Here is a 25,810-nt window from a genome sequence, read left to right as displayed (position 1 = left end):
CACTATGTATCAGGAAACAAACCAACAACAAAACAGAGCCAAGAGTGTTAGGAAATGGTAAATACAAAAGCTGAGCATGTGCTGCTAGACAAGACCATAAGCACAGATAAGGGCAAAAGGTTGTGTACAGTACTTTTTTCTCCCGTAGACCTTCAAAAAGGTGCCTTCCATATTTGATTCGTTGTCAGACACAAAGCAAAGATAACTGTACCTGAGAGACAAGTGGGTTGTAAGCATTGTTTACAGCCTGTGTGGCCATGTGGACTTTTCTTTCCTGGACTCCAGTTTTGTCTGCTGAAAACATACCCTGAGGTAACATAAAGAGACTCTGACTTTATGGCTTTGTTTTAAGCATCATGGCAATTTAATAATTTTATTGACACAGACTGTGATAAGGATGCCTGATACCACATGACTTTATTGGGCAAACTGTGCCACAGAAGTCTAATGCTGAAGACATTTCCACTCACTAACCACGAAGAATATTGCCTATGGTGCTTGTAGCCATCATAAAAAGTGACTTCCTTGCTCCCCTCCAACAGTCAGTGATGATATGGAATTAAATAGTGGTTTTATGTTCATTTTTTGGTCTTGAAGGTCCCCAGGATTTTGGGCATGAATTTTCCCATCTTCTTGTCTTTGGCATCTGTGTCATACTCCTCTTCACTCTGAGCTGTGTGTTCATCCTTTTTGCAGAACACCTCAAACCGGCTGTAGACCCGCTTCTCCTTCCGCATGTTCTCCATCTTCTTCAGGAGGGTGTCTCTGTCCTCCGACGGCTGCCGCTGCAGGTTTCGCTTCTGGCTCCCAAAGCTCTCTGACCTGTGGATGTTACAGCTTTTCTCCTTCTCACCTTTCCTTTCCAAGCTCATCGTCGACTTAGAAAGGTCAGGATTACTAGTGGATGGCAGCTGCTTGGCCAGTTCAGCTCTGTTCTTCTGACTGTTGGCAGAGATCTGTTCCAGAATGACCTTGGTGTCGTCACGGAGGTTGCTGCTGTACAGGATGTTGGCTGTGGACGAGGGGAACCTCCCCTGAGCTGGTTGGCTGCTTTTGGGAGGAAGCGGTGCTGTGAATTTATGGGCTTTGTCTTCCTCCATCGTTTCCTGAGACTCCCCTATGGAAGAGCGTTTGAGGACCACGGCCTGCTTCTCAGGTTTTCCACCCTCAGAAGTGGGCTCCTCCTCCAATTTCTTTTCACCTTTTGGGTTCAAAAACTGCTTCAGCCGTAGCGACCCTTTCCTTAGAAATTCCATGGGGTTTTGTTCCTGTTTTGAACAGTCTTCCTCAGATTTGTTGAGGGAGCTGTCAGATCCTTGACTTCGAGATAAGTTTTCAAGAACTGATGTGGTACTTGTCCTGATCTGTGGTTTCTTCAGTTCTGTACTGACTAACTTTTGAGTATCTTCTTTGAATGTCACTCTTTCCTTCTTCTCCGGAAGAGTCAATTTCTGAGTGTCTCCTACAAATATAAGACTCTCCTTCTCTGGAAGAGCAGGTTTATTCTCTATGGGGTAAAACCGAGATGATAATTTGTCCACCTTACTGCCAATATGTGCCAGGGGATCTTTACTCAACGTGTCAACGAGCTGGGGGCTGGATGAGGCCATTCCAAATGGTCTGTCAGCCTCTCCGTGCATTTTGTAAGTACTGCAGGAGTCTTTGGAGTCCAGTACCCTGCTCTCCAGAATCTTATATTGCACGGACTTGGTACATTTCTTCTCTGTGTTCTGTGATTCTTCCTGTAGGTAGCTGGAGACAGCTTTGGTGTGAGTGACTGTAGCCCGCTCTGTGTCTTTGCCCACAGCTTTGTACTTCTCTAGGAGTTCTGCCACTTTAGACGAGGCAGCTGTCTTTATAGTTTCATTGTCTTTTGTCAACTCACTGGACATTTGTTCTTTTTGCATCATCTGAACTTTTTCTATCGTGGTGTTAGGCTGATCTAACTTGGCAGCGCTGAAAATCAGAGAGGACCTGAGCCTTGAGCTCCTCTGGATCAAAGGGTTTATTCTGGACCTGAAGGCATCTTGCTTCATTATAGGGGTTTCTTCACTCGCTCTGTCAGGATCTGCAAATTCTTTGGCACTTTCAAGTCCCAGTGACTTGCTATTAAAGGACATAGGGGATTTGAACGCTGGGATGAGGTCAGTGGGGTGCTTTGTGTGGGTATCCCCGAGGACATCATTATATGCCTCTGACTCCATTGGCATTGGAAGACCTTCCTCAGGTTCGGATTGGTAGGCACTAAGGTAGGAAGAAATCCTCCAGTTACGTAAACCTGTTCTATTTTCCTGTGTGTTCTTGTCTTCATCCTGGTCCTCATCTTTGTCCTGTAAGAACAGGCGCTGTTCCAGGCTTTGTTTCTGTGTAGGAGAAGTCTGGCAAATAAATTTCTGTCCTATGTTCTGCCTCCTTAACATCATTCCCATGGGGCCGTTGCCTGCAGGATTCAGCTGGTCTGAGCCATGTCTCACTTCCCTGGATGAATTTGAAGGAACATAATCCAGCCTTAAGGGGAAACCCTCCTGCGGGAAATTGGATTCAAGTTCAGGGTATCTGGGTCCTTCTCCATAGTCTTCCAGTTCATTGAATCCTGGCCTGCCACCTCGGATCCTGTCAAAGAGTCCCTGAGGTCTGCCAGGAAGATGGGGATGCTCAAACTGGTACTGGTAGAACTGATCCTTCTGAAAGTGACTGGACTGGATTTTGAACTCATCCATGTTGTTCACGAACATCTGCCTGGCATACTGCTTGGAAGAGGCGAAATTTTCAAAGGTTCCTTCTGCAAAACTGTGTCTCTTAAAAGCATCCAGCTCCAGCTGCTTGGAGCGGAGGAAGCCCCTGACGGGATCGATCTGGGAGTTCTCCATCTCCACCTTCTTGTACATGCGCATGGCCGAGCCCTCCACGGTGTGACGCAGCAGGTCGTCACGTCTGAAGTTGGACAGGAAGTACCTGTCGGGCTCCATTCTGTCCATGAAGGAGGGGAAAAGGCTGTCATCCCTCTGGAACATCAGCGGGGATTTCTTGGGGAAAAAAGGCATGTTGTTGCCAAAGGGAGCCATGGCAAACGTGTTCTCTGCCTTCGCCAGGACATTGGCTGGAGGAACGAGAGGTTCTGACTGTGCGAACAGAATCCGGAACTCCTCGTCGAAGCTGGCCACCAGCTCCCCCTGGAAGATGTGTGCAATGCTCCTGTGGATCTTCTCAAAGGACCACATAAAACTACAAAGAGAAAGAGAAGGCATGGCAGTGTATTAGCACCAGGTAACTCAATCTCACCACTCTACATTAAACCCTTTGCTTGCCAAAGAAAATGCTCCTGACATTGTTTAGAATCACAGAATGGTAGGGTTGGAAGGGCCCTTTAGAGCTCATCCAGTCCAACCCCCCTGCAGAAGCAGGTCCCACCTAGATCAGGTCACACAGGAACGTGTCCAGGTGGGTCTTGAAGAGCTCCAGGGAAGGAGCCTCCACACCCTCCCTGTGCCAGGGCTCCCTCACCTCACAGTGAAAGAGTTTTTTCTTATGTTTAAGTGGAACTTTTTGTGTTCTAGTTTCATCCCATCACCCCTTGTCCTGTTGCTAGATACCATCGAAAAAAGTGCTGTCCCAACCTCCTGACACCCACCATTGAGATATTTGTAAACACTAATAAGATCCCCCCTCAGTTTACTGCTGAGGCAGCCATTCATTGTTCCCAAACCTCAATGTTGTGAGCTGGTTTGGCAGAACATCTTTGCAGAGGGTTTTACAAGGCAATAAATGACTTCTAACAGAGACAGTCAGTAGTAACAACAGGAAGGGAGTGAGCTGATGACAATCCTTATATGAAGTAGCTGCTCCTGCAATTACTTTGGGTTGTAATTGTTTTTTATAACTAAAATGTTGTGCCCATCTTTAAAAAGAGCAAAAGGATCAACTAGGGAACCGCAGCAAGTCAGCCTTGCCTCAACTTGAGGGAAAATTGTGGAGCAAATGTTCCTGGAAGCCATTTCCAGGCACACGAATACCAGAAAGATGAGCCAGCAGGGATTTACCACGAGGATGCCATGCCTGACACGATATGATTGCCTTCTGCAAAGAGAAGGCTGCCTGCATCGACAAGGCACAGCAGAGGATGGCTTTAGCAGGGGTTTCCACATGACTTTTACGTAAGGATCTTTGTTACCAACTGAAATGCTGCTGATTCCACTGCCACACAGCAAATGGGAGATGGGTTTGACTGTCAGGCTTAAATGGTGGTGACCAGCGATTTGGAGTCTGCCTGGTGAACAGTTTTAAGTGGTGTTCCTTGGGGCTCAGGGCTTTGGTAAATAGTCTTTAACACTGTCGTTAATGACTTGGACAACAGGCCAGTGTCCACACTCAGCAAGCTTGCAGATGACAGCAGGACTAGGGGAATGGCTCAGGTGATGTGCCAGTCGGGGGGGCCTCAAAAGACCAGGGAAATGCGCTGAGAGGAAGCTCATGAAATTCAGCAAAGGCATCTGGGATGGAACAACACTCCCCAGGGGCTCTTTCAGTGGTTGGCCAGTGGCAGGACCAGAGGCTAAAGGCACAAATTGGAATGCAGCAAGCTCTGTTTGAACATAAGGGTGCTGTGGGGCTGAGCACTGGAAGAGGTTGCCCAGGGCCCATGTGCAGTCTCCCTCCTTACAGATATTAAAAACCTTCTGGGCAGGGTCCTGGGCACCTGGCTGTAGGTGGCTCTGCTTGAGAAAGGGAGATTGGGACAGGTGACTGCCTGAGGTCCCTTCCAACCTCAGCCATTCTTTGAGCCTGTGCAGGAAGATGTTCAGCATTGCAACACTTGTCTTCCCAAGAAAAAAGCTCTGTTTTTCTGGAAATAGCTGGATACCCTCCTGCCAATGGGAAGCAGTGCCTGAATTCCTTATTCTGCTTTGCTTGCCTGTGCAGGTTTGCTTCAGCTACTAAACTTGCTTGCCCAATTGGTGTATTTACTTCAGCTGCAAAGCAACTTGTTATTCCTGAAGACTGCAGCTCAGTGTCCTTCAGCAAGTGTCCTTTTGCCACTGATGTTCATTTTTAAGTGCCAAAGCTCTGCTTTACCAATTAACCAGTCTCTTTGTCACTGGAACTGGGACAGGTAACAATGCAGGTCAGCTCACCTGTAGTTGCCACTCAGCACCACCATGCAGTCCACCAAGAGGAACTTCTCTTTGACGTGGCCTTTGAAGGACATCCCTGTGCGGCAGTAGTAGGTTGGACCAGAGACTGTCCTCACCCTTAGGAACTGCAAACCAGACAAGGCACTGAATCAGTTGAAAGCTGTTACTTCCCACTCCCTGCCCCTCCTTCTTCCCCTTGCTCTTTTAACTTCCATTCTGTCACCAGTGTTATACTTCATCTCCAGTGAGTGTATCTGCATATACAACAGATAAATAAACCCATTTGCTGGTGTGTCCTCAGCCTTCATCCCTGTGTTGTGCCAGCTCTCCTGGCTATCTTCATACTCATCCTTCACTAGGCTCTGGCCCATTTTCCCTTTTCTCAGGTTTTTAATGTCACAACAGCCCTCTGTGTCCCCAGGCATATCCCCCTCAGGGTGCAAGTTAGGGGCAGGGCAGGTCTCTGGTTTGCTCACCTCCACATAGTTAAGATTGACTCTGCATTTAGCAGCTGTGTCGAGGAAAAGCTGAGAGTTCATCTCATCCAGCAAGATGTACACAGGCACTCTGCGAGCAGCAGCATCTAACACCTCAAACAGCAGATCCACATCCGTGAAAATGTCCATCACTATGGCTACCACCTGGGAAAAGAAAGCAAGACAGACATCGGCAATCTGCATTCCCCAGCACCTCACCTTGCAGAGCTGCAGCTTCCTTCTTAAACACGAACCTTCCCATCTGAAGGTTTGTTCAAACACTGTGGGCCCCAGAACTGGAAAGAGAACTGCTATCTAGGGTGTATATTCTGTGTATGAGGGTTAGAGGTAAGTGAGAAACCTCACTGCCACTGAGTGCTCCTTTACTCCTTAACCCAACGATAGCAGGTATTTTTTTGGTCACAAAACCACATCAGAAGGTTGTATTGAGCTGCTTGACCACTACCTGCTCACCCCTTCCACCCCCACACCTGTGCTGTTTCTAGAAGGCTTCCTGGCCAACATTCAGTCAGCCAACCCACAGAAGCATCTTTATGCTGCTAATATGCAACATAGCTTCAAAGCTCCACATCCTTGTCTTTCCCAACTCTTATTTTATCAGGGAGCATAAACACCTGATGGAAGGGTGTCAGGAAGATGGAGCCAAACTCTTCTCAGTGGTACCCAGTGAAGAACAAGACACAAACTGAAATATAGGAAACTCCAGTTAAACATAAGAAAAACCTCTTTTATCGTAATTTATGGTGACCGAACCCTGGAGCAGGTTGCCCACAAAGGTTTTGGAGTCTCCATCCTTGGAGATGCTCAAGGACACATCCTGAGTGACCCTCTCTGTTCAGTCCTGTTTTGAGCAGAGGGCCTGGACCAGGCTGTCTCCTTTCACCCTCAACTACTCTGTGATTCTATGGACTCTTGGCATATTTTAGCATGACCTTAAACACTTTTCCGTGAGACCAGAGAGCTTTGATGCAGTAAACATCTGCAGTTTTACCCTGTCTGGTCCTGGGAGCAAGGTTAAGGGAAGTGGCAGAGGACTTGACGCTGATCTGTATCTTTCACGCAGACACCACTTGATCCTACAGTTGGGCTTTCCACTGTCTCACCTGTTGAGCTGCTCTAATCATCCTGCGAGCCTCCTCCTTAATGCTGGGATTGTCTGGGGGAGGTGGTTGCACCAGGGTTGTCACCTCTGTTCCCCTGAACCCAAAGACCATTGGCCAGCCCAGGTCAAGCTCAGGAACAGCGAGGTCTGAGTTCATAGGCCAGTAAGTCCCAGAAGATCCATCCATGTCATTGTCAGCCACGGTGTCTGTGCTGCCCTCCTGATGGGTGTACTGGGGTTTCTGGAGATGCTGGATGATATGATCCACCTCTGAGTCACACAGAAAATCAGGGGCTCCTTCCTCTGCCAGGAAGCGTTGGTAACTTTCTTTGCCCTCCTCAGTAAGCACATCCAGAGCCAAGCGGTAATACTCCTTGTAATGGGGGGGAAGGTAGTTTGGGTCCAGGGGATTGTCCCCCTGCGAGGAGCTTTGAGATCGACGAGCCATGAGAGGAGGGAGAGCTGCAAGGAAGCAATAACCAACAGTGAGAGCACTTTTGCCCCAGGGACAGATCTGTCCTCATGAACAGGGAGAGCTGGAGGTTCATCATGGGAAAGTCAAAAGGGAAGCGATTCAAAGCACACAGGGTAATGCTGGAGGAAGTTTGTTCCAAATGGACGGGAAGGCTTAAATCAGGCAAAGGAATAAATCAAATAGGGCAGCACTGTAATGAACAAGCATGATGCACCCAATAAAATTTCCACCTTGCTTTTTCAGGCTGCAGATGGCTAAGCTTCAATGTATCTTTTGTTCTGAAGCTGCTTTCCCATGTATGTTTTTCCCCCTCTAAAGAACAATGCTGCTGGTTGTTATCTGAGCTACAAAATTATTTACTGTGTGTAACAAGGCACAAAACCAAAAAGCACAAGTACACCCTCTGAATCCTTATACATTGAGTGTTAAAATCACCTCAGCATACGAACAGAAGCAGGGTATGAGTGGAATACAGTCAAGTAGAAGGGTATTCTGCTGTTGCAACATGGTCAGAGTCAGACAAGTCTTCATGAGATCCATGAAGAAATAGAAAACAAGGGATATGATTGCTTCTTCAGTCTCTTGATGCTGGGAGAAATCTGAGCTGAAGGGGCTCACATTCAGTATTTGACACTTGTCTGTTTGGAACCCATTATTTGAGACTAAAGAAAATTCAATGCTAAGGAGTTTTTGGAAGAAAAGCTTGTTGTCCCACAAACAGAACTCAATAAATGATATCCTACTCATCTGCAAAGAACTGCAAAGCATTCTGGCTCCTGGCCCTCCACTCATGTCAATGCTCGGATGCACTTCTGGGGCCCAGCACTGCACGGCTGTCCCTGAACTCACGCACAGCTGCATTCACCAGTGTGAGTGCAGAGGGTGAGAGTGGCTGCTGCTGTCATTGCCATCCAGCACACTTGCTCCCAAAATGGAAGAGAGTGCCATGGATGTGGGAGGAACAGAAAAGGCCTTCAGGCCCATACTATCACCCTCGTTAGGAGCTGGAAGTATAAAGCCAGGACAGTTTCAAGAAAAAGCCAGAGCGAACTTATTTGACTGCCTGCAAGCACAGATCAGTGCTGTGTTACTCCTGCCTCAAACTGTAACTCCTCATTGAGCTGCATGATACAACAGGGCAAAACATGATCCTAATAGATAGAAACCAAATCTGGCAGGTCCCTGTGCAAAGTACTCCGGCAGATCCTCGTCTTTACATTCTACACATGGAGCCTTACCTGCTGTCTGAATTGTCTAGATTTATCTTCCCACTCCATCTTTTTTACCTTAAAACACAAAGCAGTCCACTCTGTGCCTCCACTTTGGTGTGCTCAGGTCACCCATGGACCTGCTCTTAACTTATTGTAGTAGTGTCTTTAGTCTTTAATTTTAAGGCAATGCTGCCAGAGTTCCATTCACTCTTGGATACGAGACCAACACATTCAACATCTTCAGACACAACCCATAAAGGGGATGAATGGTCATGCAGACATGAAACTGCTCATGCTGCCAGCCTGCTCAGAACAGCAATGATGTGAGACAACTACAAACCCCCAAACACGCAGAATCAACTGAGTAACTTTATGACACTGACTGGACAACCAAAGTGGTAGGGGGAATATCACAGAATCAGAAAGTGGTGGGGGTTGGAAAGGACCTTTGGAGATCATCCAGTCCAACCCCCCTGCAGCAGCAGGTCCCACCTAGATCAGGTCTGTTGATAGAGAAGGAACCAAGTGTTTATATTTTACTGATTAACACAATTATTTCAATAGTCACAAATCAAAAAGGAGCACACAGACATTTACAGTGTCAGACAATGCTGCGTGTTATTAGATAAAAACCACACCACTACACTGACACAGAGGGAACTCACAACCTGAATGTGTGGTGCAAGTCCTGTTCCTCACATCTTGAACAAAGGCCATTATAGACCTGAACTGTGACTCTCCAGTCTAGAGAAGACATCTACAAACCACAACCAGGGATAGCTGTCCTTTTTTTCCTCCAGTACAAGAGTCAAAAGGGCCTAACATTAAAACAGTGGGTAGCGGGTTCAAACTGAACATCATGACAACTTTTTGTCAATGGTACTTACCCTGCAGAACGAAGGATGCTGTAGAGTGTGCAAACAGGACAGGCACACAGTACTGTGGCAGAACACTCTTCCACCATCACACAACCTGTGGCTGGAAAAGTGGGTCAGGAGACACAGTGGGATGGCAAACTGGGGTCACCTTCACACTAAGAGGAATCACTTTAGTTCCCTAAGGATTTGTGGTAGTGTATTCATGAACAAGCAGGGAAAATAGTACCAGTGAAGAAACAAATTTGATGCAAAAGCAAAATGACACTCATGGTTTTCTCTGAGCCACTGGCTACAGGGATAAAATGCAGAGCTGGAGAGACTTGTGATATGAGTGGATGTTGTGATCACAGGCAAAGCAGGACAGAGCATCCCAGCAGGTCACTGCTCTGTGGGAGACCTTCGGAGGGGTACCTGTGCTCTTGCCACAGGAGAGGCATCTGCACTTGAGAGTGTGCTGCCAGAACACAAGCAGCCTCTCCGAGGGCGTTCCTGTCTCCTGTATGGGTTGGAGGGTGCCATTCTGCTGCGTGTGCAGGAAGGAGCATGGGTGCAGAAGGGAGTGAGGGAGTGTGGGTACAGGAGTGAGTGTGGGTGCAGGAAGGAGTGTGGGTGCAGGAGGGCTGTGACAGGCAGTGGGTGATGGCTGCTGCCCTGCCTGGCATAGGCTGGGGCTGGGCTGGGTGCGGCGGGGCCGCAGGGCAGGTAGGAAGCAGGTTTGGCAGCACACGGCTGGAACAATTTTGGGGTCATTAGCCTTCACCCTGCTCAGCCCAGGCTATCTCCCACCTAAGGCCAAGCTAAGGAGCCTCCAGAGCTCAGCACTGGCCATGGGGAAGCAGCCCAGCATCAGAGCTCCCAGCAGCAGGAGCAGAGGCTGGGCAGCTGCCTGGTCTCCAGACGTCACCTTCACCTGCGAAAACAGATCCTGAGGCCGCAGCAAACACCTGAGCTGGATTGCACCAAACACTGGAGCATGAACAGAGCTCTGGCTGACTAATAGGGCTGGAAAATCTGCACTGTCACCCTCTTTGGCTCACAAGGAGAAAACCAAGGAGGGAGATGCTGGGTCTTATTTCAGCCACCTCCTTCTTAGAACTTAATGCTGAGAAAGCACCCTCAAATCCTGCTTGGAAGGAACCTGCAGCATGCTGAGCGTGCCACTCCTGTGTTTGCCCAGGCATTGCTCTACTCATTAAGCCTCCTCTCTTCCTTCAGGTGGTTTTAATTCCTTCCAAAACAGACACACAAATCTGAGAACTGTGAAATAAAACCCAGAACCTGCGTTTCTGCCACCATAAGCCTAACTCGTGACCCACAGGATGTAAGCCCCCACAAGCAGGCACAGTAAATGTAAGAGCAGCAGCAGTGTGTTTGTCCAGCACACTGTTCTCATGGAGAGGCAGGAAGACTGTAAAAATGGCATTTTTTCCCCTCAAGATGACCCTAGATTACCCTGAGCCTAAGGGAAAGGAAATTCTGGAGTTTGCTCACTTTTAGGGTACAGTTGCCATGTACTTTGATTCCCCTGATCCTCATTTTTATTTTAGGAAGAGTCTGAAGGTTTCATCCTTTTGTCTGGGTTGTGTGACAATGTGGCTGCAGCAGCAGCTGTAGCTCTCAGTGCAACTACCTGTGCAGAGATGAACTCCACAGTGTGACCACAGTTCAGTGCCTCCAGGTAGTGCCAGAGCAACAACATCAGTGCTACACTTAAAGTCTGCATGTGTGCAACAGGGTGAGAACACTCAGGACCCTTGTCACAGCTGCATGGAGAGCACAGGTAAGCAAGAGCAGCAACTTCAACCACCTGCACACACTGCACTTGCTGTGCATGCACTGGAGTGTATCTCCTCAGGATCCTTGACAGAAGCAGATGGATTCTGGTTTGAAACAGCTCATGTGGTAACTGAGCAGGACTTGAATTTTAAAAATACCTTAAATATTCTGCAGCTCCTAAGAGAAAAATTATGTTACTGAATGGGATTCCAGAGACTGAATGCACTGAACTCTTGGGAATTCTATGGAATGCATTCAAGAAGACGTGGTCCTGCTTGCCCTTATGGTGCATCTGCAGATATGTCTATACCTGGGCTTTTCACCAAGGCCTGTGGTGACAAGACAAGAGGCAACAGCTTGAAAGTGAAAGAAGATGGATTTAGCTTGGACATAGGGAAGAAAGTCTTTATGACAAGGATAGTGATACACTGGTACAGACTGCCCACAGAGGTTGTGGATGCCCCATCCCTGGAATTGTTCTAGGCCAGGCTGGGCAGTCTGGTCTGGCGGAAGGTGTCCCTGCCCATGGCAGGGCTGCTGGACTAGGTGATCCTCAAAGGTTCCTTCCAGCGCAAACCATTCTATGATCTGGTAATTAGCTGGTGTGCTTTAATTCCCTGATCTAGAACTATACCAGGCTGAAGAATTCTCAGTTTGCATTAAGGATGCTGTTTTACATCTACAGATGCACGTATCTCATTGTTACAGTTTGACTCCAGAACTGTGCATTCTGTTTATCTTGTAGAGCATCCAGGATGTATAATGCCAAGAAGGGCAGTTGAGTGTAAGTGCTTTCTCATTCTCACTTAAACCTTTGGCAGCTGTCACACAGGAGGCCTGGAAGAGGAAAATGAAGGAAACATTTGGCAGAAGCAGAAAAATCTGGGGAGAGCTCTGTGAAATGCATAGCTGATGTGGGCCCTTACTTCCCTAGAACTGACTGTCAAAGGCTGTCGTTCAAGTTAGACAGCAATCCCTTGCTTTGATGCCTTGGTTCCCTTGACAGCAGTTCCCTGCACACCTTGTCTGATTTCCTCAGCCTGGAGTGACAGAGGGCACACATTATTTCCCAGTAGTCTGGCACGATGGCTGTACTTTCCCAGATCTTGGTGGCATCTGAAGCAGAAGAGGAACTCCAAGCAGGGGCTGCCTCCTTGCTCGAACTTTGCCTGAAAATCTGTTTTTTGTAGCTTCATTCCCCCCAGAAAGAGACAGATGTACATTTGGAAGTCTGAAAGTGTCAGAGAAGCTAAGTCACAAACTGAAAAGCTACCAAATGCACATGGAAGCCAGTAACTCCCGGTTAACAGAGAATTTTACTTACTGATATGCCTGTTTGTTTAATTAGGAAACCATTTTAATCACTAGTCACAGTTCATTAACTGTTATGACACGAGTCTAGTGAAAAAATAGATGCTAAGAAGAATAACGTGTGGCACCTCCACATCACCCGTGAGGGTCTTTATGAAGTGGAATGAGATACTGTGTAGTCCAGTTGCAGTTCAGGAACTGAGTTGTACACGGTTCTAGGAGGAGAAGGAATCACACGAAACCAGCACATCTGCAATTGTGAACAGCTATGGGACATATATCAGTTCAAAAGGAACCCCTAAATATCACTCCTTCCAGTTACACAAGTACTGCAAAAAAGACCCTAAAGACTCTTAGTATAAATGCCCAGGAGCCAGAAAACCTACAATGTACTGTCAGAAGGGAACGGAAAAGCTCAAGCACACCACCAATGTCCTTCAGCAGCTGCAATTCTATCAGGAAAAGCATCCCAGGAAGGGCACAGCCCCTGTGTTGTACTAGAAAGCAAAGGACTCCTACTATATGCTGCCAATATGACCCAGGAGAAACATCCAGCAAATGTTTTAAACTTGATTTTATGAGCAGAACACACCAATATGGAAACTGAGAAGTACTTTAAGACCACTAAGCATACTGACATGTGCTTATCCTGCTGTCCAGTCCCTCTTGTAGAGGAAGATGAAAGGAAAATTCCAGAAGCCAAGTTAGATAGCAAGGGGAAAAATCCTACTTTCTTCCCAGCACGTGGCCCTTAAGCCTTGGTCAAATTCAATAAAGTACAAACAAGCTCTAACCAGGGGAGCAATTCAGGTGTCTACATACAGGTGTTTAATGCCACTTGGGATGCCCTAAGGTATCCTGCCTGGCCTCCAGCTGCTGGTCAAGAAGCATGTGAGTCTCTTGTATGGCTTGTGCCACATCTGTTGTGCTTTAGATACCTTAAGACACATAAAATGACAATAAATGCCTAAGTTTAGGAAGCAGGATTGCTCCTCAAGGCTCAGATTCATTAACTAAGTGCATGTGTATTAATGTGCCTACATGCAACCTGGTCCTTGTGTCACCCTGTGCAGTTCATGGGCAATAAGTGAATAAAATCAAAGGAGCAGGGGGTGAGATTTATCTTCTAATATAAGTGCTTACATTCAACCAAATCTTCTCTGAACCTTCCTCACAGAGATGTTAAAAACCAGTCTTCCAAAGCTCCAGTGCTCAGTCTTCAATTTTAACTCCCAAGACAACCTTTATCCTGTCACACAATCCAGTCTACCATGACAGAGCTTGAAACCTGCAGTACTTTACACCAGAACCTGCCTAGGAGACGGGTAGTTCCAGAATTTCAGTCTTTAAATGGCTAATAAAGAACCTGGAGCAGATTTTTTTACCTTTTCAGTTGTATTTTCAAACGTAACTTCTACGTCAGGACAGTGCAATCTCACTCAACTTCAGGCACCTTCATTGCAGAACATCTCCATGAATTTCTGTGTCCACAAGAGGACCAACCATCAAACACCAGCCAATACAGCAAAGTGACTGTTTCACCCTAAAATCGAGACCCACGTCACAGCTGATGAATCCACCACTACTGAATGATGTTTTGTGAGCCATCAAATGGTACTAACAGTTATTTGTCTGCTCTGATTCCCATTTTGCAATGGTTGTTGGGGTACGTTCTGCTTCTTGTATGAAACGGGTTCTTAGCTAGTACGTGTAATAACTATTGAGACGCATCAGATCAAGGGATACAAGGTGCTCTGTATACCTGTCCTATCTCCTGTTTTGCTACTGACTTTACCAATAATCAAGTGTTTTTACTTAATTGATCAAAATATTAATGAGATAAAACATGACACTGAAGTTTGTGCAAATCTGTTAGAAATAAACCTACCCAATGACGACTCTATTTGGAACCAAAACTTCTTAATAAAGGGCCTGTTTTAATTTTGCACTGTCTGTTGTCTAGTGTAGATCACAACTCCTTTGTAAAACCTTCAGAGTACGTGCAAGGAGACTATTAAATGATCTGATGTAACACTGCAAGCCATCAGCTTAGCATTGCACATTGCCCATCAATGAACATCTGGCTTGCCTGCTGCAACTCCGCATTTCACCATCCCATTACTCCCGTACCTGTGCTCAGCCAGGCCAAAGGAACACCACAAGCCCTAAATACATGTATCCAGTTATGCAACAAGGAAACTTACGTTCTGACTCCTTCAGAGATGTCCTACAACAGGAGACTTGATTATCACCGCTACTTCCATGTATAAATGCATGAGCAAGAGCCGTGCTCAGCATGCAGCCTGCTGTTCCAGAGGCTGGGCTGACACAGAATAGCAGAGCAGAAAAGCACAGACACAAGAGGTGAAAGGGCCAAACAGTCTTTCAGCCTGGAAGCCCTGGTCACTGGTGCACACAGGTGACAACACTCCGTATTTAAACACACATCACAGAAAGATGGGTGTTAAAGAAATGACAAACAGCTGTGAGTCAATGTCTTGGCAATCTCCTTCAGCATTCACTGACTCACTGCAGTGAAAATGCACCTTATTTCACTGAGTAACCTTGAACCTGGGAGTTTAACTGTATTGTAAGGCCTCTACTTGCACAGCTGAAGAACTGCCTAACACCAGATCTCTTGTCTCTTCAGGGTAAATCACTTCTCAGCTTTCTCCACGACAAATTGAACAAGGCTCGTCTCCTGCCCCTGGACAATGCCTGTGGCTTTTGCCTACGAGTTCTCTGAACTTTGTCAGGTAATTTAATTCATCATTGCACCACCGAGTCTCCAGCTCTATAACCACAACCTTCATTTCGGATTTCTGGATGTTGTTTTCTATCTGGCTGTATTAAAACTGGTTGTAGCGTTGTGATTTTTGCTATCATTTAGTGAACCTGATTCTTATAAATACTATAATTACCATTTCCTCAAACCTTATGTTACCCTTCGTCTTTACTAGACTATTCACTGGTTGCATACACATCTGACTGAACTCCTGAGCAGCACTGCAGAGAGACTGAACTGCTGGCAAATCTGATAAAAATATCTTCTCTGTAATGATTGATACTAATTAATTACAACACCATTGACTACCTAATGCAAGACCTGTTAATTTAGCAAATGTAGGATCTTAATCACAATTCAGAAGGCATATATTTAGATTACTTGGAGAAGTCTAGGCTTATTATAAGCAGCACATCTTCACCAACCCAAACTGTGTATTTATTTGAATCCCAGAGGGCATACAATTAGGTCATGTTTCTCCTTTTGTATAAATTACCTTGTACTGGCAGCACATGGTTTCATTTGCATTGCCCTGGTCTTTCAGCTCACCTGGTTACGTTTTCTTTCCAAAGCTCCCTGCAATTATCTCTGGATTTAATAATTTCAGTGTTTATTACCATTTACTTTCAGTAAACTTTCCAAGAGACCTTATTAATGGTCTTTTGAAAGCAATGCACTTTTGTTGCCTGAAATGACTTTAGTGTGTTTATCCAGTCAGTGACTGGCCATTAGGGTATGGATTTGTGATCAAATTACTGTGAAGTAAACCAAGTTTGCACAAACATAAAGATCCATAGAACCTGCCATACACGTTCCTTGTCATGAATGGAAGGCAATTACTTCTTCAACCAATGTGAACTGTAGCACCTTGCAATTACCACGGAGTATTAGACAGTAAAAGTACACACATACAGACAGCTGCCACAAAACCATTACTCCACGATGACACACCTGAGTGCACAGTGTTTTTGTGCATCCCCAACCTGAAACTGTATTAAAAACAACATACTTCAATCAATTCTCTCTGCATAAATTACTGAGATGGCTTTTCCTCACATAATTCATGGTGATTTAGATTATAATCCTCCAGAAGGATTATAGTTTTTCCCAGTCCCATCTCAGGCAGTATTACTGCACTTTGTACTCCTGTGTACTGTGTTCTTTAATACGACATGTTTGTAATGAAAAGCTCTGAACACCTTTTCATTTCAGCTGCTATTTACTCGTATCAATTTCTGTATTTTCCTTCTGGTTTCTCAAAACCAAGAGTGCACAGATTCTCAGTCTCTGCAGGCTTTACTCTCACTATGATTAAACCCTCTCTTTATTGTACATTTCTGAGAAAAAGGAACTTAGCATCAGCTGTACTGGATCAGATCAAAGGTCCATTGAGCCTAGAAACCCATCTCCAACACAACTAAAAGCAATTGATGTGGAACACAAACACACAGGAACTGCCCAAGCATTTTTGACGTTTCACCAGCTTTAGCGACTTGAGGCTGAAGAACCTCCTGGCCCAGATATGCTTTAATGACCGTAGACAGCTTCAAAGGATTCTGCTATCATAAACTCACAGTTTCCCCAAACCCATGTAAAATTTCAGCACCTCCAGCAGCCAGAGGCAAAGAGTTCTACAGATCCACAACACAACCAAGAACAGCCTCCTTCTTTTTTGAATCTGCTGCTTTCACTTTGTTTTTTCACACTGGACAGGAAAATCGGCATCTATTGACCCTTGTCATTCCACTCTGCTTCTATACATCTCTCAACTCTCCCATCATTCATGCACACAGGTGACAATATTCTAGATGGAAGAGCCCTACTTTATTCAACTTTTTCTGACATGAAAACTGCTCTGCGCCTCTGGTGATCCTCTACCCTGTTCTGTTTATTTTTCCTTCTACTGTATTCCTTTTTGAGCTGATGGGACTGGAGCTGCAAGATGGAAGAGAAATACGGCTTTATGTACCGTGTTTACATTCACTTCCTTTACTAACATGCCATTTGCTTTTTGATTACTAAGGAGCAATGAGCATCCTGCTGATTTGTAAAACAGGATTACTGTCCTCTGTGGTTTTTTCTTTTAGTCCTGCTGTTGCTGAACTGCCCCTGTGACAAACAACTGGCTTTCCCAAATCCCGGGAGGCTGCAGGCAAACAGCCTGGCTGGTTTGGTAGAACAGACATTTACAGTAAAAGACTCTGATAAAGAGTCAGAATCCCATTGCACAGACCAAGTACCATCAATTATTAAATTGGTTCTTTCTCAATATGGCCTCATAATCCAGGCCCCAATAGATGTGCTAAACAGATGAGCTGAGAGGTACAACTGGGAGGTGTACAAATTTAGCACTGTACATGTCATCAGCTGGGGTATTAAGTGGTCTGTGGGCACTGTGCTGCAGACAGCTGCTATAAGGACATTTGATGGAGTTTCCTAACATAAGAAGCAGCATGGGAAAACCATCAGAACACCTAAAGGACAGGCAAGGTAACTGGCATCAGACATAAAGAAAAGCTCTGCTAAGGAACAATGTGCCTGGTCCATGTGCTCCACCATGAGGAACAGCACAGGGATGAAGATGAAACGTCTGTGAAGTTACTTTTACAGGGATCTCAGACTAACTTTCATTTACCACACCAGTTCCCATCTTCTCCATAAAAGCCCTGCAGTAGTTCACATTTGCTCTTCCTCTGATTCTGCAGTCACTCAGAACTGGTACCTCACGAAGTCAGGGGAAGAAGCATTGATCCTTGATGCCTTCTTGCCACGTGTGGTCATTATTTGGCAGTTCAGGCAGTTCTCTGCTACCCTCAGCAATCACGTTCATAGGATCTTGTCCATAAATGTGTAGGTATCAAGGACACCAGTCATGATCAGAACCTTTCCTCATTAGATAGTGAACCAAAACTGAAAACTTTAGCTCCGTCCCAAGAAACCCTTCCCCTAAGTACAGCAGATGGGACAATGATGAACACAGACAGGTAAGGAGAAGGCTATAGAGAGAAACAAGCATTCAGTACACTAAGCTCTTTAGAACTTACTCTTTAGCATGCTAATATGAGAGAGTTGTTGGGGTTTTTCTCAGGAGGAAGCTGAAGGAGAAAAAGAAGGTAGGCTTTGTAGCTGTTTATGAGTAACTCCTCCCATGCTTAGGGGCAGTGGATACAGCAAAGCACGAAGGAGCTTGTTGAAAACTTAACAAGTGGGAGATGAAGGCTGATATAATGGGCTGATGAGAGGCAGAATTCAATCTCTCAGCAGCAAAGGTCTCCTCCACCCGTCTGCTTGGGCTTTCCCAAAGACACAGGGTTGGTTGCCTCTGTGCCAATGCAGCTCTGCACAGGGTGTACTGATGCAATCACTCCCCTCCTCAGACAAAAAAACAATAGTGGGGGAGAAACAGGTGGGCAGAGAGGAGCATGCAGCTATCTGTGAAATTATCAAGAGCATTTTCTGAGGAGAGAGTCTCCAGCAGAAGCTTCCCTCCGGCTTGGCCCGAGACCTGCTCCTGTTCACACTGCTGTACCTGGGAGTGACTTCACCGGCTCTGACACTGATCACAAGCATTTGGGGTTTGTGATTTGCAAAAGCTATCAGACCCTTTTAATACTGCAGAGGGCAGGCAGGGATGTGAGCACAGTCTGCAACAGTCTCTGTACTGAAAAACATTCAACCATAAGGAAATGCTTAATGTAGGCAGAGCAAGGAAAAGTAACTGACAGGTGAAGCTAGGTGTACAAAGTCTCCCTTTACCCCTGGATTAACACTAACAGCAGAAACTGGAAAAAGTACAGGCCTGTTGGCTTGTGCATCATTTGCTGCCTGTCCATCTTATGTTCATTTCAATGGGCTTCACTCTTTTCTAGAAGAGCAGCATGAAATTCTAGTTCCAGCTATGCTGAGTGGATGTACCACAAACCCCTACAGACTGGAAAAAATCCTCTTTTCTCAATTCTCTGTGCAAATCCAGAGCCATGGGCTCTATTTACCCAGCCTAAGCAACGGAAACTGGCACCATGTTTCCTTTCTCCCTCATCTGCTGCTGCCTGATGTCAGCCCCTGCTGATGCCTCAGCACCTCAGACTGGCTCTATCTTCCTTCCCAATGCTGACTCCAGCGCTTGTTGTTATGTGTTCTGCCTGCACAGCAAGTTCCCAGACTGCCTCTCTCGGATGATCGCTCCCCTGGCCGGACCTGCTTCTCTGCTTCAAGACACTCCCAAAAGCCGAGGCCTTCCCAGGTCTGTGTGTGTGTGCTGGCAGAGGGAACTGCCCGAGAGGGAGCGAGGCTCTGCAGCTCTGGCTGGAGAAGCTGGGCAGAAACGGACTCTGCCTGAGACCCCAGGCTTATGTGCAAGTACAGGCACTATCTGCTGCGCTGAAACACCTTTCCTTTTCACTGCCCTGGACACCAGCACAAAGAGAGAGGCAACACAGACAGAGGAATTTACTTTGGCCTGCTGGGCTGGGAAAAATGTTCAGGTTTCCAAAATGCCAAGAACCCTGAAAGTTTATAAATCTATTATAAAAAATAATAATTATCCTGATAAAATAGAAAAGCTTCTCTGAGCACAGGCTGCTGATATTCTGGAAGGGCCCATCTGAGGGGAGGACAGTGACAGCTAAGGTAAAACCAGCTGCGCAGACACTGTGACAAGAAGGCCTGGGAAATGTTGGTTTGCTCTCCTGGAATCCGGTTCAAGGTACAGGGATTTTAATTCTGCATTGTGTGATGGAGGGATGGTTACTGCCTCCTGATCCTGCTGCAGCAGAATGAATAACCTCTGTTAGCAGTTACAGATATGTCCATCCCTTCCAGAAGCTGCTCCTACGAGTGCTGACCTTCTGTACTAAGGACTGGACTTGCACTGAGAAAGGATCTCTCAATTAAAGGATCTCTCAATTAAAGGATCTCTCAATTTAAGGCCCCTCACTTGGCCAATATCACAGGTGATGTAACTGTAGCACTTCTCAAGCATACCCCAGAATTTCCTGGCTCAGTCACAGCACATTGCCATGGACATTTCGCAAGAGCTATGGTAGGGGATGCTGGACATATTCCTGTTAACTGCTCCTCTCATCAGGCAAGGCTGAGATGTGTTCCTCAGAGCAGCACAGTGCAATGGGGGAATCACTCTGAAGCAGACCCTTTCTCAGCCACAACTGCCTGCTGAGTCCTCACATCCATTACTTTTCCTCTTTCAGTTTTCCTTTCTCTGTTCTCTGCTGAAGTCTATGTTCTCATTCTCAATGTTCTCTCAAAGGCTGGGTTGCTGCTAAAATGTCTGTTTGGAATATGAAGACATGTCATTTGTTACTCCTGTTACAATCTCCTGTATACAAACCCCAAGCCTTTTCTTTTGGTCCCCTGACCAGTCTCTAATGATTACCTGAGTTAAGGCACTCGAGTGAATGTGATCCCATTCTTTACTCTAGATGGTCTTATATGGATCTTAGTCATTATTTAAGAAAACTAAACGTCTGCCTGCCTGCTGTGGTCTGGGAGTTTCACTTCATCTGAAGTCCTGGTCACCTGATGAGAAACTGCTTCAATTAATTTGATTGATTCATTCACTGAGCTCCCAGAGACCACAACTTTATCTTCCCTATAGCGTACATTTGTCAGTGGACCCTACAAGCAGGCATAATAAACTCTTGCTGTATCTCGGTGAGCACTGAATGCTACAGGCACGTGGCAGAGTAGAACTGGGAGCCTGGTGAGCACCTCAGAACACCAGTGGACTCCCACTCACCTCTGCTTGTCAGGCAGTGCACAGGATCCCACGAAATATTCATGGCTGGAGAATCAAGAAATTAGCCAGACATTCAGAATGTCCAGGGGATTTTCCTACAGGCCAGAGGAAGGGAAAAGTAGCTGAAAAATTAAATGTTGTATTTTTCCTTGTGAAGCAGTTCTTGAGACAGCAAGTCAGCCCTAACTGTCCTGTGCAATCAAGGGTATGGAGTCACCAGGGCAAAACTTGATGTTTGCAGCTACTGAAAGAAAGGGCCACTTACAGACAGCAGATCAGCTGAAGAGATGGAATCACAGAATCATTTAGGTTGGAAAAGATTATTTTTTAAATTTTTAAATAATTTAAATTTTGAATAATTTTAAAAGATTATTTAAATACATTAGTTGGACTGATTTGCTACTAGTTGGATTTTTACTAATTAAATATCCTCTCTTGATTTATGCTTAACTCCCTTTTCCATTTCTACTGCCATAAAATAAAGGCATCAGAAGCTCCCAGCCACTTTTGTTTGGTATTCTACAAAAGCACTTTAAATTTCTCACTTAAGTATAACTTGTAAACAAGCATTTCTTTTTACCCACATATTTCTTGCATTAATTCCTACTGTTCCAAGACATTTGAAAGCTTCTCCAGGCTGTATGAAAATCTTGGGCATGGGATGAAACATCTCTCCCTCTGTTCTCACTTTGGCTGCTATTGCCTTGCCTCTCTTTGCTGGAGAAGCATCCCAGCTGCTGGATGCTCCCATGCATATCTTTGTGGGGGCCTTGGGGGGCTGAGTTTGCCCTGGGTGGGTGCTGTGGGGGGCTCAGGGTCCCCTGGGGTGCTGGATTTGCCCTGAGTGGATGCAGATGGAGCTGGGGGTACCTCGGGGGGCTGGGTTTGCCCAGGTGGGCGCTGAGGGGGCTCAAGGTCCCCTGTGGGGCTGGATTTGCCCTGGGTGGGTGCTGAGGGGGTTCAGGGTCCCCTGGAGGGCTGGATTTGCCCTGAGTGGGTGCAGATGGAGCTGGGGGTACCTCGGGGGGCTGGGTTTGCCCAGGTGGGTGCTGGGGGGCTGTGTGTGGGTGCTGGGGGGCTGTGTGCCCATGGGGTGCTGAGCATGCCCCTGGGGGTGCCAGAGCCACTGTGAGCCGCCGTCCTACTGGCCCATGCACCACAAGGACTTCAGGGAGGATCTGCGGTGCTGCCGCCTCAAGAAAAGGCGGAAAAGATTGGAAAAGATCGCTGAGATCAAGTCCAGCCGTTAACTTAGCACTGCCACAGCCACCACTAAACCATGTCCCTCAGCCTCACAGCCACAACACTCGTGTCAAGCTGCTGCTTTGTCGTTCAGTCCCTTCCCCTGCATTTTTATTCACTAGGTAACAGGCATAAGGAAGTCTAAAACATGGAACTTCAAGAAAAAAAACCAACAGCATGAGAGATAATTTGGAGAACTGCATGCTGCAGTTCTGCTTTCCTCCATATCCCCACTATGGCCACAGAAATCCAGTCAAATGGGCCTGACAAGCATCCCAAACACATTCCATTTAACTATAAAATACAAAGAAGTCCATTCCTGCAAGGTTTGGAGGTGAATTTCAGTTGCTTGGAAGGTTGCGATTGCCTTACGAATGATGCATAGAAGAGAGACGGCGCTGTCCTGAGCCAGGACACTGCCCTGGCACCCTCACACCAGGCTGTGGTACCTCACGTGCCATTTTCCCGACAACCACACCGACATCAGAACTTTGGTTTCCTCAGAATTCTGTTACTGTTTCCACTGCCAGGTGACAGGACATAAAACCCTCTCAGTCCCTCAAACACCATTCTCAAGCCTCTCAGACACATGTGAGGTAGGCCAAAACGAGGTTTCCCTCCCCAAACGGCAGCCCTGCTGTGGCCCTGTGCCAGGCTGCCAGAGTGCTGTGTTTATTCTGTCTGCTCGCCTCTTCATCCAAAGCAAGCACATGCTACTGTATGCTGTGCACAAGCCCACAACGTTCTGCTCTGTGCCACTGGCACTGGGGCTAGTTTGGTGTCTAGAGTTGCTACTCACGCATGTCTGGCCTCTGCCACAGCTGAACCCACTTCAGCTTTCATCAACTGGAAGCTTTCAGAAGGATGCTACAGACGCTTCTGTCCCTTTCCAAGTGCCTCCTTTCCCTGTAACTGTTTTAACTTGGTCCTCAAGCTAGACAAAAGCCACAGCTGCCCTCTGCCAACCTTAGTAAACCTAGAGCGAGGGGAGCACAAGACCTCCCTCCTCCTCTCTGCTCAAGCACAGAACCTGAGGCCTGTCAGACAGGCTCACAGCTGAGGAAACAAATGAGCGAGCACACGCACGTGTGGCTTTGCACGCAGGTGTCCACACAGAGCTGTCTGTGCTTGTGCATGTACGTGCATGAAGGTCTGTGCCGCTGCTGGCAGCCCGTGTCGGCAGGCAGCTACACACCCATGCGTGTGAGCGAGGTCAAAGCAAGGAACGGCGCAGTGGGCTTCAGGAGCTCGCTCTTGGCTCAGCCCACCGCAAGCCTTGGCCCTTCCAGCACTACCACCAGTGGAGTCCTCATCGTCCCAGTCTCTTGACCACACATCTCACCTGCATTTCCTCTCCAGGGAGGCTAGCCCAGGCTCTATGGTGGGAAGACGAGTGAGGTAGCAAGATCTCGTCCCGGAGACAGGGATGAGTTTAGAAATACCCACTCCTTGGGGCTTTCTCAAAGGAGATGGGGCATGAGCTTGGTGAAACAGTCCCTAAGCAGTTTTTGATCAGGCTACCTGAGGACTGACGGGTCTCTTCCCTCATCAGCTACAATGCCTGCTGTCTGTGCTGGGACATTCTCCTTCCTCCCTTGCCTCTCCCGTCTCCTCCTGGGACTCTGCTTTGTCTCGCAGAGGCAGTCATGGCGCGGCCGGGAGCCTCAGCTACTGGAGGCCTTCTGCGTTGAAGCTGCACCCTCCTGCCCACATAAGTCCCTGCCCCAGATCCCAAGCACCCAGCCCTGCGCTGAGGAGCAGGACAGGACCTCCCCAGCCCTTGCCCACCACCTCGCAGGATCACCCGAGTACCCCACGAGGTGCCTGCACTTTCCTTACCTTCCCCTGAGCCAGGGCAGGTGGTGGGTCGTGCTCTCCGGCTCTCGACTCCCCTGAACGTGCCTGCAGCCTGATTCACGGGCACCTCACCTCCGAGCCAGCGAGAATCAAGCTCCACCCAGGGCAGAGGGTGAGTAAGAGCGAGAGAAAGGCAAACTCTGGAGAGTTGGTCCCTCCCCAGGATTGCAGGGGAGCCAGAGATAAGGGCTGCACATTCCTGAGCCGCAGGCAGCCTCTCCCTTCCCGTCTGCCCTGAGCCTGTCAGACCAGCTCGGGCCTGGCTGTGGAGGCATGGGAGCAGCTCCACATTCCCAGCCGGGACCCCGGCCTCCAGCCGCAGGCTCAGTCCAGCAGCCCCCCAGGGAAGGGAAGTTTGGGCTCATCGGAGCCTTCGTGTGCTCCAGGGTCCGTTTTGGGGGGACAGCAGTGTGCTGCAGCAGTTGGTCCTGGGCAACGGCACCACTGCAGCAGGAGCGATCAGGGACCTGCACCTTCTTCCACAGCAGCGTGCTGGCGGGCCCTCGTGGCCCCCATCTCCCAGGGAGTGCCGTGCATGGGGCCATAACGTGCCCTCCATCTCCCTGGGGGTGCCGTGCATGGGGCCATAACGTGCCCCCCATCTCCCTGGGGGAGCCATGCACGGGCAGGGGCCATACCCATGCTCCCCGGTCTCCCTGGGGCAGCCACGCACAGGGTATCCGAGGCCACGGCCGCGCTCCCCTGCTCTCCGGAGGCACGGTGCAAAGGGCATCTGAGGCCATACGACTGGCTGCCCACCTCCTTTCTTCCACAGAGTGTCACTCGCACCCCGGCCGGGCTGGCGGAGGGGTGGCCTGGCTGGCGGGGCCGCCTGTCCTGGAGCCGGGGCCACCGCGGGCGCAGGCGGAGAAGGGTTAAGCGAGATTCCCCGCAGCCCCGGGCGTGGCAGCGCCTGTTATTTCGCCTTTCATGTTCTATCTTATTCAGGCTGGCAAGCGCGGCGGCTGCCGTGTGCCGGGCGGTGCCCGGGCGGCTGCAGGGCGCGGCGGGAGGCGGCTCCGCGGGAGGCGGCGGTGACTCAGGGCCGGCGGCCCGGTTCTGGCGGGCCCGGGCACCGCGGCGGGCGCGGCCGGGACGACACGGGCGCCATGTTGTGGAGGCGGAGAGCGGAGCGGGGCGGGGCGGAGCGGCGGGTGCCGGCCCCGGCAGGGCCGGAGCGGGGCCCGGGGCCGCCGCCGCATGAGCCCTCAGCGGGACGAGCCGCGCGGCCTGGCCGGCGCCGCGGCGCAGGAGGTTAATTTAACACCGAGGTGAACAATGAAGTGGCCGGGACGAGATGGAGCGTCCTCAGAACCCGGCAGCGAGCGGGCGGGGCTGGCCGCGGTTGTTATCAGCCGAACACCCCCCAGCTGCTGCTGCTCTGCCATCACACCGGCTGAGGAGGCAGCCGGGCAGTATTGCGGCTAATTGCCCTTCCCTGTGTTGCCCTGGGCGTTATTCAGCACACGCCACTTAAACACCGCACTGAATGGAGTTATTAACTTCTTCCACGTAGGTGTCTCCGTGCTGTTCACCGATGTCCTTACTGGAATGCTTCACAAACAGCAATTAACTGCCGGGTGCTCAACTGGGCTGTGATGGTGTGATCACCCTTATTCTGGAGAAAAGGAACTGGAGCAGGAATATTGCACTCACAATTCTCCACTCACCCTGAATAACTAGTTCAAGTGTTCACACCTTTTAGGGTCTCTAGCAGTGGGGGATGGAAGGAAAGCAGGTTGGATGGCCACCTGTACACCTCAGACAACCTTAGGGCCATACTTTCTGA

The 25,810-nt window shown here is 48.2% G+C and overlaps 1 protein-coding gene across 1 annotated transcript; it reads right to left on the bottom strand.

Moving 5' to 3' along the window:
• Positions 1 to 364: 364 nt before the first annotated feature.
• FAM83H (family with sequence similarity 83 member H) lies at positions 365 to 24,110 on the bottom strand. The gene is made up of 5 exons (XM_061995119.1): positions 24,004 to 24,110; positions 6,733 to 7,193; positions 5,609 to 5,773; positions 5,133 to 5,257; positions 365 to 3,225 (listed from the first exon to the last, which is right to left on the bottom strand). Exons 2-5 carry the CDS (start codon positions 7,177 to 7,179, stop codon positions 579 to 581), a joined length of 3,384 nt encoding a protein of 1,127 aa, XP_061851103.1. The 5' UTR covers positions 7,180 to 7,193; positions 24,004 to 24,110; the 3' UTR covers positions 365 to 578.
• Positions 24,111 to 25,810: the final 1,700 nt, after the last annotated feature.

Source organism: Colius striatus, chromosome 4, assembly GCF_028858725.1.
Source record: "Colius striatus isolate bColStr4 chromosome 4, bColStr4.1.hap1, whole genome shotgun sequence".
Lineage (NCBI taxonomy): Eukaryota > Metazoa > Chordata > Aves > Coliiformes > Coliidae > Colius > Colius striatus.
The sequence above is the reverse complement of the archived record's forward strand: the minus strand, read 5'-3'. Positions and strand labels throughout refer to the sequence as shown.